Source organism: Agelaius phoeniceus, chromosome 15 (assembly GCF_051311805.1).
Source record: "Agelaius phoeniceus isolate bAgePho1 chromosome 15, bAgePho1.hap1, whole genome shotgun sequence".
NCBI classification, from domain to species: domain Eukaryota; kingdom Metazoa; phylum Chordata; class Aves; order Passeriformes; family Icteridae; genus Agelaius; species Agelaius phoeniceus.
This window is the reverse complement of record NC_135279.1, coordinates 19227880-19245029: the sequence shown is the minus strand read 5'-3', so window position 1 is coordinate 19245029 and position 17150 is coordinate 19227880. Positions and strand designations below refer to the sequence as shown.

General features: G+C 50.0%; 1 protein-coding gene and 1 pseudogene across 1 annotated transcript in view; one reads left to right on the top strand and one right to left on the bottom strand.

Annotated features, from left to right (window-relative positions):
• Positions 1–4699, bottom strand: part of LOC143695250 (uncharacterized) — a 62310-nt gene extending 57611 nt beyond the window's left edge. The window contains exon 1 of the mRNA XM_077186301.1: positions 3628–4699. Within this exon, the coding sequence (XP_077042416.1) occupies positions 3628–4661 (1034 nt within the window). The 5' untranslated portion in view covers positions 4662–4699. The remainder of the gene's footprint in view (positions 1–3627) is intronic.
• LOC129126905 (uncharacterized) overlaps positions 1–17150 on the top strand; it is a 208327-nt pseudogene that overhangs the window by 175150 nt on the left and 16027 nt on the right.

The window sequence follows — 17150 nt, the reverse complement described above, 5'->3', positions numbered from 1 at the left end:
GGGACGCGGCATCAGCCGGGCTGGGAGAGGCGGAACACGGACGAGACAGGACGGAATGGGAGTAGCATAAGTGTGAGAGGGAGAAGGGGATGTCAAGCGAGTGGGAAGTCGAGCAGAAAACCGATCGAGAGAAGCGCTGCTGCTGCTGCTGCTGCGGAGCCGCCGGAGCTCGCGGCCGTTCCTGCGTTGCCCCCGCGAACCCAACGGAGGAGCCGCCGCGCGCCCCAAGGAACGAAAGAGAGAAACAAACAAATCACACCCCAAAGTCATTCCTATTAGAGAAGTAACCAAAGAAAACAATGTAGCAATAACGAAGACTGTTGGCTTCTGGCTTCTTTCTTCTTTGCATGAGACCAAGCTTTTCATGGGGAACAATTGCCTCTTGTGACAATTTTGCCAGAGTGGACTGGAGCAGAGCATTTACTTTTCAAGTAGAAAAGGGAAATCGTGTCAGTAATGTCATCTCTGTCTCTGTTGACACAGTTGCAGGCTGCCAAAAGACATGGTCTGCAGTGTGGAACTTGGGGCCAGGTTTCTTTTTCTGCCAGAGGATGAGGAGGGGAAGTATCCCAGAATCATGGAGTCGTGGCATGGTTTGGCTTAGAAGGGATCTGGAAAATCCCATGGCTGCAACCCCCCTGCTGTGGCTGGGGACCCCTTGCACTGGACCGGCTTGTCTAGAGCTCCATGCAGCCTGGCCTGGAACACTGTCAGGGACGGGACATGCCCACCTTCTCTGGGCAACCTGTTCCAGGAGAGTCTTTTTTCTGAATCCCTTACCTAAACCTAATCTCTCTCCATTTGGATCCATGCTCCCTTGTCCTGTCCTTGCCTGCCCTCGTACAAAGTCCCTGTCCAGCTTTCTTGTGTGTTGCCCTCAGGTACTGGAAGGCCACAGCTGGATCAAGGCTGGGTCTCTTTCCCAGGCTGAAGAAGCCGAGCTGTGTCAGCCTTTCCTTGCAGGAGAGGAGCTGCAGCCCCGGCACCATCTGGGTGTCCCTGCTGGGCCCCTGCTGCAGCGTGTCCACGTCCTTGCCGTCCGTGCCGGGGAGCCCGGCAGAGGCGGAGGCAGCGCTGCAGGTGCAGGGTCAGCGGCGGGGAGGAGACCCGGCCCTGGCAGCGGCTCCGGGAGCAGCGATGGGCGCTGGGCCGCCCGCACTGCAGAGAGCCGGGGCCCTTGTGCCTGCCCTTGTGCCCAGGGCGCCTTTCCCCGCCGCCCGCCCGCCCGCCCGCTCGGGGGAAATGCCCCCTGTGCCGCCCCTCAGGGCCGCCCCTCGCCGCTGCCCCGGGCGCTCCCGGCGCCGCCTGGAGGGGCCCAGGCCTCGGCCTCACCCTGCTCAGCCCGAGGCCTGGAAAAGCAGATTCAAACACCCACCCAGAAAGTGCCCCAGGATGCCAAGGTCAATCTTTTGTCACCAGCACAGCTTTGCTATCAGAGTCTGGACGGGAGTAGAAAATCACCAGGGGAAAAGAGCATGAACAAGTTCTGCCTTGGCACTACCTCAAGCTGTGGGGTACCAGTTGTTGGTTTCACTGGCTCTGGATTGAAGGCACTTGAGACAGTAATTCATGTTCAGACTCAAGTGTTTATTATTTCTTATCAGTAAAACAGCCTCATTACTGGGAGTTCAGCAGCTTTTCATTAGAAGGCACAAAATGGCCAACAATCTCTTGTTCCAAGGTCTTTTAAGACTAAACTATCCAATTAGGAACTGACACCTAGATTATTTTCCCTTTTAACCTAATAACTGATCCCAAAGAGCCTGCAATGTGGAATTTCTGCCCAATTACAAAAAGCCACCCAAACCCATGAAGAAGAAGGAAGAAGCATGAAGAAAAAACCCAGGACGAAATACTGTGCCCTCCATTTTGCTTCCATCCACAACATACTAAAAATCCCAAAACCTCAATTTCTCAGAGTCAGAGTGAACCAAAGCCCAAAAACTGGAGGTGATAAGAATGGACTAAAACCACAACCAAGGAATCAGCATCGCCCTGAAATACCTTTCCCCTTACATCAGCCTGGTGCATATTCATAGAGCCTCATGCATATCCATCAACTACTTTACATATTCCAGGAATGATTTTACATGGCCCCTCCCTGGGTCTGCCTTTTCAGAGCATGTGTGTTTCTTGGCTGTGGTTTTGGCTCCTTCTCTTTATCACCTCCAGGTTTTGGGCCTTGGTGCACTCTGCCTTCAGACGGGGAGTGCTGATAGTTGGCAGATCTGTACAGGTGTCCTCATCCAGTGTGCATTGGATGTTATCCCATCCAAGCAGGCAGTTTAACACAAGCAGCTATTTCACTGATTAATAACAGAAATAAAAACTACATAACAAAGTTACTTTCAGAAACAGTCCCAGCCCATATTTGATCCCAGTCCAGTTGATCTCAGTCTGTGTGGTCCTGATCCATATGGTCCCAGCCTGTGCAGCCCCAATCCAAAGGATCCAAGCCCATATTTGATCCCAGTCCAGGTGATCCTAGCCCATCTTTGATCCCAGTCTGTGGGGTCCTGCACACACTCCCTGGGTCTGGAATTCCAGTTCCCAGCCAGGAAAAAATGTTCCTGCCCTTGAACTTCCTTCCTATCCCCTCAACAAATTGCAATAAAATTATAAACAAAGAAATAATAATTGAAATTAAATAAATTATAATTAAAAAAATCTCAACTCTTCTTTACAATACTCCAACTATGATTTAACTCAAACCAAAAATAAGTATTACTATAATATTACCAATGCATATAAATAAACAAATTATATATCAAGAAATCCCTTTTGAAAATTTTAACTCGATGACCAATGTACTTTAGATAAAAATATCTAAAGAAACTAACAAGCAATCTAACACCTCTTAGTTAAACAATTCATATTACAAATATACTAAACACAAAACCAAACACCACTATAATTTCTCAGACATTTCAACCAAACAATTAAACTTTAATAACATCCTTAAGTACTCTTGAAAAATTAAAATTATTTTTAAAGAATTAATTGTGTGTGGGTGGTTTTATTTCAATATTGGTTTTTGGATTGTTTGGGTTAGATGAATTAAAAAATGGGATTTTTATAGGAATTGAATCAGCTGAGAAGGTGGCACTCTGCAAACAGAATTGACTGAAAATAAATGGGACAGAAATCAGTAACTCTGAAAGTTTTATTTGCTATCAAATACAACCCACACACCCAGCCCCACACAATCCCAATCCCATTGCTCCAAATTGGGATCCCACTTCTCCCAATCTCCTTCCAACCCCATCTCACCCTGGTGGCTGTGGAATGGAGAGTTTGGCATGGGATTGAGTTTTTTTGAGGAGGGAACAAGGAATTTAAGGTAGGATTGAGCCTTTTTGGGTTAACATTCAGTTATTTTCAATGGAATTTGAGTGGTTTTGAGGTGACTGTTCCATCCCAATGGACTTTTGGAGGACAGAGAGATGGAGAAGAGAAAAAAATTCAGGCCAAACCAAAAGAGAAGCAGCCAGGTGTGTTCCCAACATGGATCACAGGGAATGTGAGTGACCAGGGCTGTGCCCAAAGTGCCTCCTCCAGTGGGGGATGGAGCTGCAGCAGCGCACGAAGCTCTTCCCGCACTCGGGGCACTCGCAGGGCTTCCCTTACCGGTGCCTCCGTTGGTGTCGGGTCAAGTTAGAGCTGCTGGAGAAGCTCTTCCCACACTGGGGACACTCGTAGGGCCTCTCCCCGGTGTGGATGCGCCAGTGGGTGACGAGGTGGGAGTTGAGCTTGAATCCCTTCCCGCAGTCATGACAGCGGAAGGGCCTCTCCTCTGTGTGAATCCGATAGTGCATGAGGAGACTGGAGCTGGTCTGAAACCTCTTCCTGCATTTATCACACTCGTAGGGCCTCTCCCCTGTGTGGATGCGCCGGTGCCTGACGAGGTTGCAGTTGTGCTTGAATCCCTTCCCACAGTCGGGGCATTGGAAGGGCCTCTCCTCTGTGTGACTCGGATAGTGCAGGAGAAGATGGGACCTGGTCTGAAACCTCTTCCCACACTTGGAGCACTCATAGGGCCTCTCCCCAGTGTGGGTGCTCTGGTGCCTGATCAGGCTGGAGCTCTGGCTGAAGCTCTTCCCACACTCCCCACACTCGTAGGGCCTCTCCCCAGTGTGGGTCCTCTGGTGGCTGATCAGGTGGGAGCTCTGGCTGAAGCTCTTCCCACACTCCCCACACTCGTAGGGCCGTTCCCCAGTGTGGATCCTCTGGTGCACGATCACCTCGGAGTTCCACCTGAAGCTCTTCCCACACTCCACGCACGTGTGGGGCTTCTCCCCATCATGGAGCTGCTCATGGAGCACCAGCTCCGAGCTCTGCCTCCATCTCCGGCCGCCTTCCCGGCCCAGGCTGGCTCTTTCCCCCTCACATCCCCGCCATCTGCGTTTGCAGCCCCTCCTCGTGCGGCATCTCCGGGCCTTTTCCTCCCCGTTGGCTTCCTGCGCCGTGGAGCCGCTCAAAACGGCCTCTGCCACCAGGTTCTGCCGCGGGCATTTGTCCTCCCTGCTCTCCATGCTCAGCTCCTGCTCTGGGCGAGGAAGGACAAGGACAGCATGGGATTTGCCTCCGTGCCACAGGCAAGGGCATCGAGATCCCCCCAGGCCGTCTCTGGGGACGCACTGCCCCCTCTTGGCTCTCCCCATTTCGGGATGCCGGGGCTCTTTGGGCTCCCGGGCTCCCTTCTCCCCTCATTCTCTGCCCTGGGCTGCAGCGGCTACAAGGAGTCCCCCCTGCCCCTCTCCAGGCTCTTGAGGCTCCCGCCAATGGCGGCGCTCCCCCCTCTCTGGCCTCCCCAATTTGGCCTCCTGGGGGACACAGGGCTCTGCTCCTCCAGGCTGCCTCTGCCGGCAGCCGCCACCGCCACCCCCCGATGTCCCCCCGAGGGGCCTTTTCCGCTCAGCCTTGGACTTCTTCATTCTCCAAACATCCCCCCAAAAACCCAACCCAGGGACCCCCCGGGATATCCGGGCCGGGCTCCCCCTCCCCGCTCACCTGCGCCATGGGGGGGGGGCGATGATCCCACAGGTGGGGGCTGCGAATTCAGGCAGGGCTCGAGACCGCGTGGCTCCCGCAGCTCAGCCTTGATCCGCCCTGGTCCCTCCTCTTCCTCTTCCTCCCGCTCCTCCTCTGTCCTATCTCCACCTCCCTCTCCTCCTCCCCCCTCACCCCGCCTCCTTCCCTGCTCTTTCTCCTCCCGCTCCTCCTCTTCTATCCCCCCCTCCTCCTCCTCCCCTGTCTTATCCCCACCCCCATCTCCTTTTCCATCCCGCCCCTTCCACTCCTTCTCCCCCTCCTCCCCCCTTACCCCGCCTCCTCCTCCCCCTCCATCCCTGCCCTTCCCTCCCTCCTCCTCCTCCCCCAGCAGCAGCCACACCCTCGGTGCCCCGTTCCCGCAGCCCTCGCAGCCCGCGGCAGCAGCGGCGATGGAGCCGGCCCAGGTCGGCACGGGCAGCGCGGGGCTCTCGGCTGCTCCCAGCCGCTGCGGGCGGGGGGAACCCGGCCCGGGCCAAAGGAGAGGCAAACTGGGTAAACTGGGGGCAGATCACAAAGCTAAGGATGCAGCAGAAAATGGAGCTGAAAGAGTTAGTTTAATATTAACTCCAAACGAGGAAAAACTGGAAATTCCAAAGTTTAGGGAAGCCAAGAAAAAAGAATTAAACAAGATAGGAAATGAACAAGATAAATGAGAGTAATAGAAACTTCTACATGACTTAATAAAATGTGCTTGCTAGGAAAATATTAGAAGACGTGCATCAGAAACCCCACTGGCGTACTCAAGCTTTGTGTGATCATTTTTTAAGGAATTTTGGGTGCACTGGGATTTTTGGTGTAGCAAAGCAAGTCACTGAAAGATGCTTAATTTGCCAAAGGATAAATAAAAAGGTGATGAGAAAAACAACATTAGGAGGTCATGAGTTAGCTCGTCGACCATTTCAAAATATCCAAGCAGAAGGTTAGATTTGTTAGGTTCTGGATTTATTTGGAAAAAAATCCATTTAATCTAGAAGAAAGAGAATATGCCATATGTTAGACAGGAGATTTTAGGGGAATAAAAATCTTTGAAGTATCAGAATCACCCGAGGAAAAAAACAAGAAAATAAAAAGGGGAAATGAAAGGGAGGGGAACAAGAGGAAAAGTCAGAAAGAGAGTGGGATCCTCTGCAGCTCTTGCCCCCTCGGTTGGCGGCCGAGGCGCCTGTCCCGGGTCCCGGCTCGCTGCCCGCCTCAGCTCCGCCTGCCCCGGTTTCCATCCCAGGTGCGGGCTCACTGCCCAGGGCAGCTCCACCTGCCCCGGCGCTGGCGGTGAATTTGTGTGCCCTGGCCCCACTGCCCGGCCCGCGGCCGCTCTGCCGGCCATGCTGGGCAAGATGGGGTTGCTCTGTCCTGCCGCGTGGGCCGAGGTCACCGCGCCGACCGCACCGAGGGCGGGTCCCAGCCATCCCATCCCCGGCTGCCCTGCCCGTGCCAGCTGCGCTGGGCAGCGCCGCTGCTGCTGCCGGGGTCTCCCACCTGCCTTTTCTCTGCCGGGAGCTGCCGGATCAGCCGCCAGAAGCCATGTGGGGGCTGCCCACGCTCCGGCTCGGCCTCCACGGGAAGATCCCCCTCTGGCCATTCCGGCAGCACACCCTGCCCACACTCCGACCGAGCCTCGGCGGGATATCCTCCCCTGACCCCTCCTGCTCTGAGTTACGTCCCCTTGGTAACCACAGCTCCTGCTGTTCAGGGAAAACCCCTCTCTCTACAGGAAACACCTTATCGAAACACTAAGAGCTCAGTTAAAAGGCAGCCCTCTCCAAATTCTTTCCCAAAACACGGGAGAAAGGCTACAGAAGGTAAAAAAGTGAAAGAGTTAGATGAAGGGATTGCTCTGTTGCCGTTAAGAGAGGTTCCCATGGCAGGGATGCGCTGCCCCGCCCCGCGGGAGCCACCGGCGCCCCTGCCGGCCGTGCCCGGAACTGCACCCAAGGGGAAAGCGCCGCGGCCGAAAGGCCGGGACCGGCTCCGGGCTCTGTTTGTTGGCACTGCCGGAGCTGTTTATACACACTACTATTATTATATTATACACACTAGTAAAGAACCGTTATTCCTAATCCCATATCTTTGCCTGAGAGCCCCTTGATTTCACTATCCTAAAAATTAAGAGGGAGGGGGTTTGCATTCTCCATTCCAAGAGAGGCTTTTTCTGCCTTCCCAAGCAGACGCCTGTCTTGTAAAGCAAGACAAGCACCCACAGGCACTGAGGGGGGCTGCAGGAGGGGCAGAAGAAGGCCCTGCAGCACTTGGGCACAAAGGCCCAGCAGGTGAATGCAAGAAGGGAGCAGCAAAAGGCCAAGCTGAAGGCAAAGGCCAGGGCAGAGCTCCTACAGCCCCTGAGGGATCAGCCCCAGGGCCCAAGGGGGCCCCAGCACCCAGGGCACGGCTCGGCCACAAGCACCCGGCAGAGGCATTGCCCTCCTCGGCAGGGCACAGCCCACCCAAACAGCCCCTGGCAAGGAATCAGGGCTCCGGCTGCAGGGCACAAGGACACTGCAAGCAGAGACAGCAGCACCCTCAGGACCAGCAAGTCCAGCCCGTGATGGACATGGATTGGCAGGGCTGTCACAGCTCCCATCACACCAGGGACCCTCCACACTGGAGCCCTTGAGAACATTCAGGTGGGTCTGCATTGAGAGGAGGCATTTCCTGATGGACACAGGGGCCTCTCAATCTGCTCTGAATCTTAGACCTAAAGGGGAAAATAGTAAAGGAATATTTTAATTTTTAAGGGAATGAGTGGGAAAGATGAGCAGGTATGATTTGTTCAACCACTATTAGAAGCTGTGGGGGATAGGTTTGAAATAAATGAATTTCTTTTTCTTCCTCCTGTGATTGTAATTAACTAGGAAGGAGTTTGAGAGCTGGATTTTAATACTGTAAAAAGGGATACAGAGGCCAGTTCTGTTGTACCTCTGTGTCAAAAGTCTGACAAGGCCTATGCTGAAGTGAACCCAGAAGTGTGGGCAGCCCCAGGGAAATACAGAAAATTAGATATGGAGCCTCTACAAATTAAAGCAACCAGGACAAGCAATACCCTGTTCCAAGAGAGGGAAGGAAGGGCTCACAGCCTGGTATTGAGTCCCTGTTAAAGGCAGGGCTTTTGGAGCCAAGGATGTCTCCCTGCAACACTCCTATCTTGCCAGTCAACAAACTGGATGGATGGACACAAGGAGGAAACACAGAATTTTCAAGTGTTAAAATTAAGATTAACTGAGGCGAGTGGCCTGGGCCTTCCAGACAGGGAAAAAGAATTTGAATTATAGGTGGACGTTAAACAGGGTCTTGCCAAAGGAATTCTTGTGCTAAAATGTTTAACCCAGTGGCCAGAGAGCAGCCTCATTGTCTGCAGAATTGTGCAGCCACAGCTTCCGTGGGAGCAGAGGCTGAAAACTGATGACAACAGGAGGATCTCCTAGAGTTCAAGTCTGGCATCAAGTTAAAGCTTTGACAACCAAAAGAGCCTCTAAATGGATGAGCAGGGCTCGGTGATTACAGTATGAAACTTGTTCAATGGCACAGGAGGATTCAGAACTGAGGACAGGGCAAGGGTTTAACCCAGCCTCCTGTTTGAACAGCCTGGAGAGGGGCTGGCAAGGAACCCAGGACTGCACTCAAGGGACAGAGCTCCCGAGCCAGGCTGGGAGAGATTGATGGGACATTCCCTGGCCTGAGGGAGACAATGTGTTTGTGGATGGCTCTGCAAGGGCAGCCGAAGGGAAAAGAGCTACAAGACAGGCTGTTATTAAGGAAGGGGAATCAGACAAAGCGCAGGTCACCGGCCCATGCTCAGCTCAACCCGCAGAGCTGTGGGTGCTTGTAAGAGCCTGGCACTGAAATGCCCTGAGCAGGAAGGCTTCAATATCTTCTGGTGACACCATGGCACCTAACAGGGGGGCAAAAGCAATTCTGACTGCTTCAGCAATCACTGGATCACTTATTAACCTGTTGCTAAAAGAAATAATTCAAAGATAATGGATTGTGGAAGCAATAGATTCAGATGGGGAACTCATTTTACAGGAAAGACCCTTCAGGGGGTTATGGCAGCTTTAGGAATACAATGGGACCTCCATAACCCCTGGCAAGCCCAGAGCTCGGGCTGGGTAGAAAGAATGAATGGGGAAATAAAGAAACACCTTTGGAAGCCGGAGATAGAAACCAAGATGCCATGGGTACAGCTTTTGCCATTGGCCTTGGCAAGAAAAAGAGCCAGACCCAAGGCAGATATTCAATTATCTCCCTTGGAATTCATGTCTGGAATTCCTTACCTGGGCAATTCTCCACCTAGTGCAGGGTGGAAATAAGGGATGTAAATTTAAGGCAGGCTGTAGCCAGGATCCTGTCTCCTGTGGAATCTCTCCCCCAGGAAGCTGGGCTGGCACAGAGCCTGCCCTGGGACTTTGCTGTTGCCAACACCCAGCCAGGCCATCGGCTCCTGCCTAAGGAGTGCAAAGCAGCACCACTGGTGGCCAAGGGGCCCACGCCAAGTGTCCCTGAGGCCAGAAACAGCCGCCAGCACAGCTGAGCACGGGGGGACCCCTCAGCCTGGCCTCAGGGGCTCTGAAGCCCCGGAGATTTGCACTTCCCGCCTGCAGCAGGACCATGGGAGCCGCCCTGAGCATGCCCTGAAGGCAACGCAGCAGCAGCCAGGGCTCCACAGCGGGCCAAGCCCCTGGGCCTGCCCACAGATCCTCTGCTCAAACCCTCGGGAATCCTGGCCACCCTCCCCTGGCACCTCCAGCCACTGCGGCCAAGCCTCGCTGCCGCTGCTGCAGCTCCAGCGCTGGCTGGGCCTGCACTGCCACAGCTGCTGGGGAGCACCGCGGCACAATTCCACCCTGGGGCTCACTCACACCCACACTCTGGGCTGCCTGCGACTGCACTGCTGCAAAATGTACCCATCCTGGTTCTTTTAAATCGTATTTCTCTGCTCAGAAAGGTTTCTCTACTCAAAGGTTTGCCTTTGGGAAAGAAATTTTAAAGGTTTTATTTAAGGGGTTCCCAGTCTGTTCCGATGTTAAACTCATCTCCACCACTCAATGGAGACGAGTTTAACATCCGAACAGACTGGGAATAGCCCAAAAGACACCCACAGAGATAACGACCAGCAACAAAACATCAACACCCCGCAGCAAACAGCAACCAACAGCTACCCCAGACACTGCCCCTGCACAGCTGGAGACACCTGGTCTGGAAAAGGCTGAGAAGGAAATCCAGGAGTGTGGACCGAATTCACAGCAGAGGGGAAGAAATCCGAGTCTAATAGGAAACCAAACACTAAAAACTTACACGACTTGGAAGCAATGAACATTAAAGCAGTGGATTTAGATTGGTTCAGACTACGTAAAGTTTAGGAAAAATCGAGTAAAACTGACATGTCATGGAATGATTTTTTCTGAAAAGCCGGGCTATGTGTGGATGAAATGATTTCTGTTGCACATCCTGGCCAGAACCAAGTAATGCCTTGACTCTCTCACACTAAAGAGATTCTTGGAGAGTTTTTGTTTTCCCTACAGTTTCAGTGATAAGATTACAACATGAGAAACATTTTTTATAATAATCCTACTTTATATTGTCAGGTAGGTTTGGGACAGAAGGGTGAGAATCAATTTTTGGTCAGGGTTTTTCCATGTTCGCCTTTATGTTGCATTTTGCAAAATTGAAGAGCTTTAACCGTGATACTTTTAACTCTTAAATAGTTAATACTTTTTTTAAAAAAAGCAGGGTGAAGCTGCAAAGGGAAACAGCAAATGGAGAATGTTGGGAAAACTTTACTATAAATAAATGGGGGGGAATTGAGATGAGGGACTACATTTTGTTCATCATGAAAAAGAGACCAGTGTGTTACAAGAGTTGTCTGCTGACTATTTCTGTACTACTTCATGAGATATGAGCTACAAGGATACCAGGGCAGGGGTTGCAGGAGCCCACACATAGTCCCACCCAGCAAATGGTACAAACAGATAACTCACAGAAATAACGACCAGGGAAAGGCTGGGGAAAGGGCAGGGGCAGATTAACACCCAGCAGGGAAACCTTTCCCGCTGACAAATGGTACAAGCAGATAACTCACAGAGATAACGACCAGGGAAAAGCTGGGGAAGGGGCAGGGGCAGATAAACAGTCTGCAAGGCAGGACATTTGCCTGCTTAAGCTTGATAGGGCACATATTGCGTTAATCATAAGATTTTGGTAATTTTCCACGGAGAAGTCACCAAATAAGGACATAGGGTGAAGAAGACGCGGCTGAGGAAGACTCCGCAGCCTTTATCACCGACCACCAGGAGACAGAAGGATGACCCCCTAGCAACAACCAGCGCAGGCGCAGAGAACTCCGAGATAACATGGACTCCTGAAGGATGGAGAGGATAAAAGGACTGAATCAGAAACTAGTTGGTGCGGCAGTAGTGGAGCAGAGACTCCCCTGTCGCCCAGCGCTGAGCCTTTGCTTACGTAGTATAACTGCTTCCATAATTAATAAATTCTTTGATTGGAAATTACTCGTTTTGAGTCAATTTTATAACAATTTGGTGCCGTGACTCGGATGAGAGTTTGGATCGGGTAAGATCTACCCAGAGTGGGGGGCGCCTCATCCAGTGCTTTCCGGGTGGCCCCTCTGGGAGAACCTCCGCCACTCTCACCGACGACCCTAAAATATATACTAGTAAGCAAACGGGACAAATTATACCGGTGAACCCCTTAATAATCTGTGCACGGAGTCCGGACGAAGACGCAGGACGCGTAAGTATAAAAGGGAATCCGTTCGGGCGGGGTTGGGATCCCGGAGTGTGGCGGTGGACAAGTGTGAATGAGAGGAGGGCCGGCAGCCGGACTCTCCAAGTGAGTGCGGACCCTTGTGTAGTGCGGTTCCCGTAGACCAGTGAGGGCTCGGGCCACAAAAAAGGGGAAGTGAAAGGAATTTGAGAGTGAAAGAAGGCACTCCGGACGAATGGGGCAGGGGAAAAGCAAGACCCCAACCCAAGTCAAACTCCCCCCCATTCCAAGGGACAGCCCCCTAGGATTCATGCTTAGTAATTGGAAGCATTACCCGGAGACCGAGACTAAGGATAGGGCCAGAATGATACATTATTGCATGGAAGTATGGGGTGGGAAAGAGATTTCCAAAAAAGTTTTTTGGCCTGTGTTTGGATCATCTGAAGACTGGGTTCGACAGGACTTGAACCTATGGGTAAATTCTAAAGAGCCCTTCTCGTAAGAGGAGAGTGATTATGCTAAAATATGGGTAGCAAGACCCGAAGTGTATGTTTTCCAATTAAGAGAAGGGAAAGGGGATCCGGACAAAAAGGGGAAGAGGGACAATCATTTGGGCGACTTAATTATAGCACCGCCCCCATATGTCCCACCGCTAGCACCCAATGCCCCACCACCTCCACAACCACCTGCACCGAACAATGATGAAGAGGGTAACCAAGGGGAGGTTAACCAAACCGGTTACCAAGGCCCAATTACAAGGAGCCGCAGTAGGGTTGAGACGGGGCTATTCCCTCTACGGGAGATGCCCATGGGTGGACCACAGGCAGGTATAGGATTTATTACTGTCCCCTTGAGTTCGGCAGATGTACAAGACTTTAAGAAGGACATGGGACATTTATTAGAGGACCCTTTTGGGGTAGCCGAGAGGGTCGACCAGTTCTTAGGACCAAACATCTATACCTGGGAAGAAATGCAGACCATTTTGGGCATTCTGTTCTCTACTGAAGAACGGAATATGATAAGAAGGGAAGGAATGTGTATTTGGGACACGCAGCATGTCCAAGGCCCGGCTGCGGACACTAAATGGCCCCTACAGAACCCCCATTGGGACCACCAAAATGCGGCACATAGAACACATATGCAGGACCATAATTATTCAGGGGATTAGGGACTCAGTCCCGAGGGGGCAAAATATAGATCGGGCATTCAACGATAGGCAAAAGAAGGACGAGTCGCCTACGGAATGGCTCGAGAGATTACGGTGGAACTTACAATTGTACTCCGGAATGGACCCCGATAGCCAAACTTCACAGTCAATGCTGAAAGTCCATTTTGTTTTAAAATCGTGGGACAACATAAAGAAGAAAATCCAGAAATTAGAGGACTGGCAGGACAGGGGGCTGGATGAACTGCTTAGGGAGGCACAGAAAGTATATGTCCATAGGGACGACGAAAGAGACCGCAGACAAGTAAGGTTGATCGTCGCAGCAACAGGTGGGGGGAGGTACCAAAGAGAAGGGCGAAAGGGAGGTTCGAGTGAACAAAAAGAGAAAAGTATAGGGGAGTCAGAAGGGGTGAAGGTGTGTTTTTATTGCGGAAAAAAAGGGCATTTTAAGCGAGAATGTAGAGTCCGAATCAGAGACGAGAAGCAGTTCCAAATGGACTAGGGGGGTCAGGGGCTCTATTTGGTGGGGACCCGGAAAAATCATAAAGAGCCCTTGATAAAACTTAAAGTGGGTCCCCACAACCAAGAAATGGAATTCTTGGTAGATACGGGGGCAGAAAGATCCACGGTACAGAACCTACCAAAAGGATGTACCATCTCTAAAGAAACTGCCACTGTCATAGGGGCAAAAGGGGAACCTTTTGAAGTACAAATCATAAAAAATGTGACTATAGAATCAGGATCCAAAATAGGGATGGGAAATCTATTATTGGTACCCGAGTCAGATTATAATCTGCTCGGGCGAGACATGATTATAGAATTAGGGATTAGTATAGGTGTAGATAATAAGGAATTAAAAATTAAATTATGCCCTTAAGGGTAGAAGATGAAAAGCAAATTAACCCCGAAGTCTGGTACACGCCTGAGAGCGTGGGACAGCTAAAAATCACTCCATTTTCGGTAACTATCAAAAATCTGGATGTCCCCGTCCGAATTAAGCAATACCCATTATCCCCAGAAGGGAGACGAGGATTAAAACCAGAAATAGAAAGGTTGTTGAATAATGGATTGTTAGAACCCTGTATGTCTCCGTTCAATACTCCCATCCTACCAGTTAAAAAGCCAAACGGCACCTATCGATTGGTGCATGATTTAAGGGAAATAAACAAGCGAACTGTAGCCCGGTTCCTGGTGGTGGCAAATCCTTATACCCTCTTGACTAAACTGGGGCCTGAGAATTTATGGTACAGTGTTATAGATCTCAAAGATGCCTTTTGGGCATGCCCTTTGGCTAAAGAAAGCCGGGATTATTTTGCATTTGAATGGGAAGACCCTGATACGGGAAGGAGACAACAATTAAGATGGACGGTACTCCCTCAAGGATTCACTGAGTCCCCTAATCTCTTCGGGCAGGCTTTAGAGCAAATTTTACAGGATTACCAAGTGGGGCCAGGGGTTACATTAATCCAATACGTAGATGATCTACTCCTGGCGGGGCAGCAGGAAGAGAATGTACGGAAAGAAAGTATTAAGTTATTGAACTTTTTAGGCTTAAAGGGATTGAAAGTCTCCAAGGAAAAACTACAATTTGTCGAAGAAGAAGTAAAATGCCTAGGCCATTATCTAAAGAAAGGAGAGAAGAGAATAGACCCCGAACGAATACAGGCGATTTTAGCATTACCAATTCCAAGAAATAAGAGACAAATCAGGCAAATACTTGGACTAACTGGTTATTGTCGACAATGGATTGAATACTACAGTAGTAAGGCGACTTTCTTGTATCAGAAACTTACTCAAGAGGGACTCCTAAAATGGGATCAGGAGGACACCGAAAGGCTGCAAGAGCTTAAAGAGAGCCTAATCCATGCCCCGGTATTAAGTTTACCTAATACTAATAGACCCTTCTTTTTGTTCATAAACGTAGACAAGGGGGTCGCATATGGGGTCCTTACTCAAGAATGGGCAGAGAAAAGGAAACCGGTGGCTTATCTATCAAAGATCTTGGACCCAGTAAGCAGAGGATGGCCTACGTGCTTACAAGCAATTGTAGGATGTGCTCTTTTGGTAGAAGAAGCCCGGAAAATTACATTTAATAGCAGCCTGAAAGTGCTGTCCCCCCATAACATACGGGGAGTCTTACAGCAAAAGGCTGAAAAATGGATCTCAGACGCAAGGCTTCTAAAATATGAAGGAATATTAATTGAGGCTCCAAATTTAACTCTAGAAACTACTAATATCCAAAATCCAGCTTCCTTCTTATATGGAGGACCAGAAGAAGCACTAACACATGATTGTATAGTGACTATAGAAGAACAGACAAAAATCAGACCAGATTTGGAAGAAGAAGAATTGGAAAAAGGAGGAAGACTGTTTGTGGATGGATCCTCCAGAGTAGTTGAGGGAAGGAGAAAATCAGGATATGCTATCATAAGGGGACCCAACCTGGAAGTGATAGAATCGGGACCCCTTAGTGGATCCTGGTCCGCCCAAGCATGTGAACTATATGCTGTACTACGAGCCCTGGAATGGTTAACAGGAAAAGATGGGACTATTTTTACGGACTCGAAATATAGCTATGGGGTAGTCCATACATTTGGCAAAATATGGGAGGAAAGAGGACTAATAAATTCACAAGGGAAAGATTTAGTTCACCGTAAATTAATATTAGACGTGCTCAGTGCCCTACGAAAACCCCGAAAAATAGCTATAGTTCACCTGAAAGGTCACCAAAAAGGACTGGATTTGAGAAGTAGGGGAAATAATGCAGCTGACCAGGAGGCTAAACGGGCTGCCCTGAGACTCCTCACCTTGCAGGAAAACATAGAACACTCCCAAACGCCAGAACCTGACCCCGACATCAAGTTTAATAAAGAGGAAGAGAATAAAATACAAAAACTAGGAGCTAAAAGGGATGCACAAGGAGCATGGAAATTAGCAGATGGCAGAGAAATAATACCTAGAGCATTGGCACATAGATTACTGACTAAGATATATCAAAAAACACATTGGGGATCACAGGGACTGGTAGATTATTTTGCTGCAAAGTATGTGAGTGTGGGAATCTGGGACATTGCCAAACAAGTAACCAGAGGATGCCTAATTTGCTTACAAGTAAATAGAAAAAATTTGAGAAAATTACCGGAGGGAGGCCGACCGCTAGCGAAAAGGCCTTTCTCCCACATTCAGATAGATTTCACCGAGCTCCCCAAAGTAGGGAGAACCAAATATTTATTGGTCTTGGTGGACCACCTAACACATTTTGTGGAAGCCTTCCCAACCGTAAGAGAAACAGCCAAAGTAGTTACGAAAATATTGATGGAAGAGATAATCCCGAGATACGGGGTCCCAGAAGTCATTGACTCAGATAGAGGGCCGCATTTTATTTCCCAAGTTACCCAAAACTTAGCAACAGCTCTGGGCATACGGTGGGAACAACATGCCCCCTGGCATCCCCAGAGCTCTGGACGAGTTGAACGAATGAATGGGGAAATAAAAAAGCAATTGACCAAACTGGTAGCAGAAACCAATTTGACCTGGGTTAAATGTATTCCTCTAGCATTGCTAAATATAAGAACAAGACCTAGAGCTGATTTAGGGGTATCACCCTTTGAAATGATGTATGGGATGCCGTATAACCTAGAAAATCCTAACGAACATCCTGTCATTAATGACACATGTACGCAAAAATATTTGGTGGAATTGACAAAGTACAGAAAGGCATTATGGGAAAAAGGTATGTTAGCACAACGGCCTCCTTTAGATTTTATCTTACACCAGGTACAGCCAGGAGATTGGGTGCTCGTGAAAAGCTGGAAAGAAAACCCCTTGACTCCAAGGTGGGAAGGACCGTTCCAAGTACTCCTCACCACAGAGGCAGCCATACGAACCGCTGAAAAAGGATGGACTCATGCTAGTCGCATAAAAGGACCGGTAAAACCCCCTCACAGCTGGGAGGTTTGCAGTCTCCCGGGAGAAACCAAATTAAAGCTGAAACGAACTGATAAATGATTTGGATAGTAATCTGGGTTGGAGATAACCATTATCTCCAAACCCAGCTAATAGGGAATCGGGAGGCTCTTGGATATTGCAAACTCTTAGAGGACGAGTTGAGAAAGCCCTACTTTAAGTCCCCGAGATTAGAACATAAAGGGCACACATGGGAGGGGGAAAAAGCACAAAACAAAGATATTAGGTTAAAGTGTAACTGGTTAGATTGTGA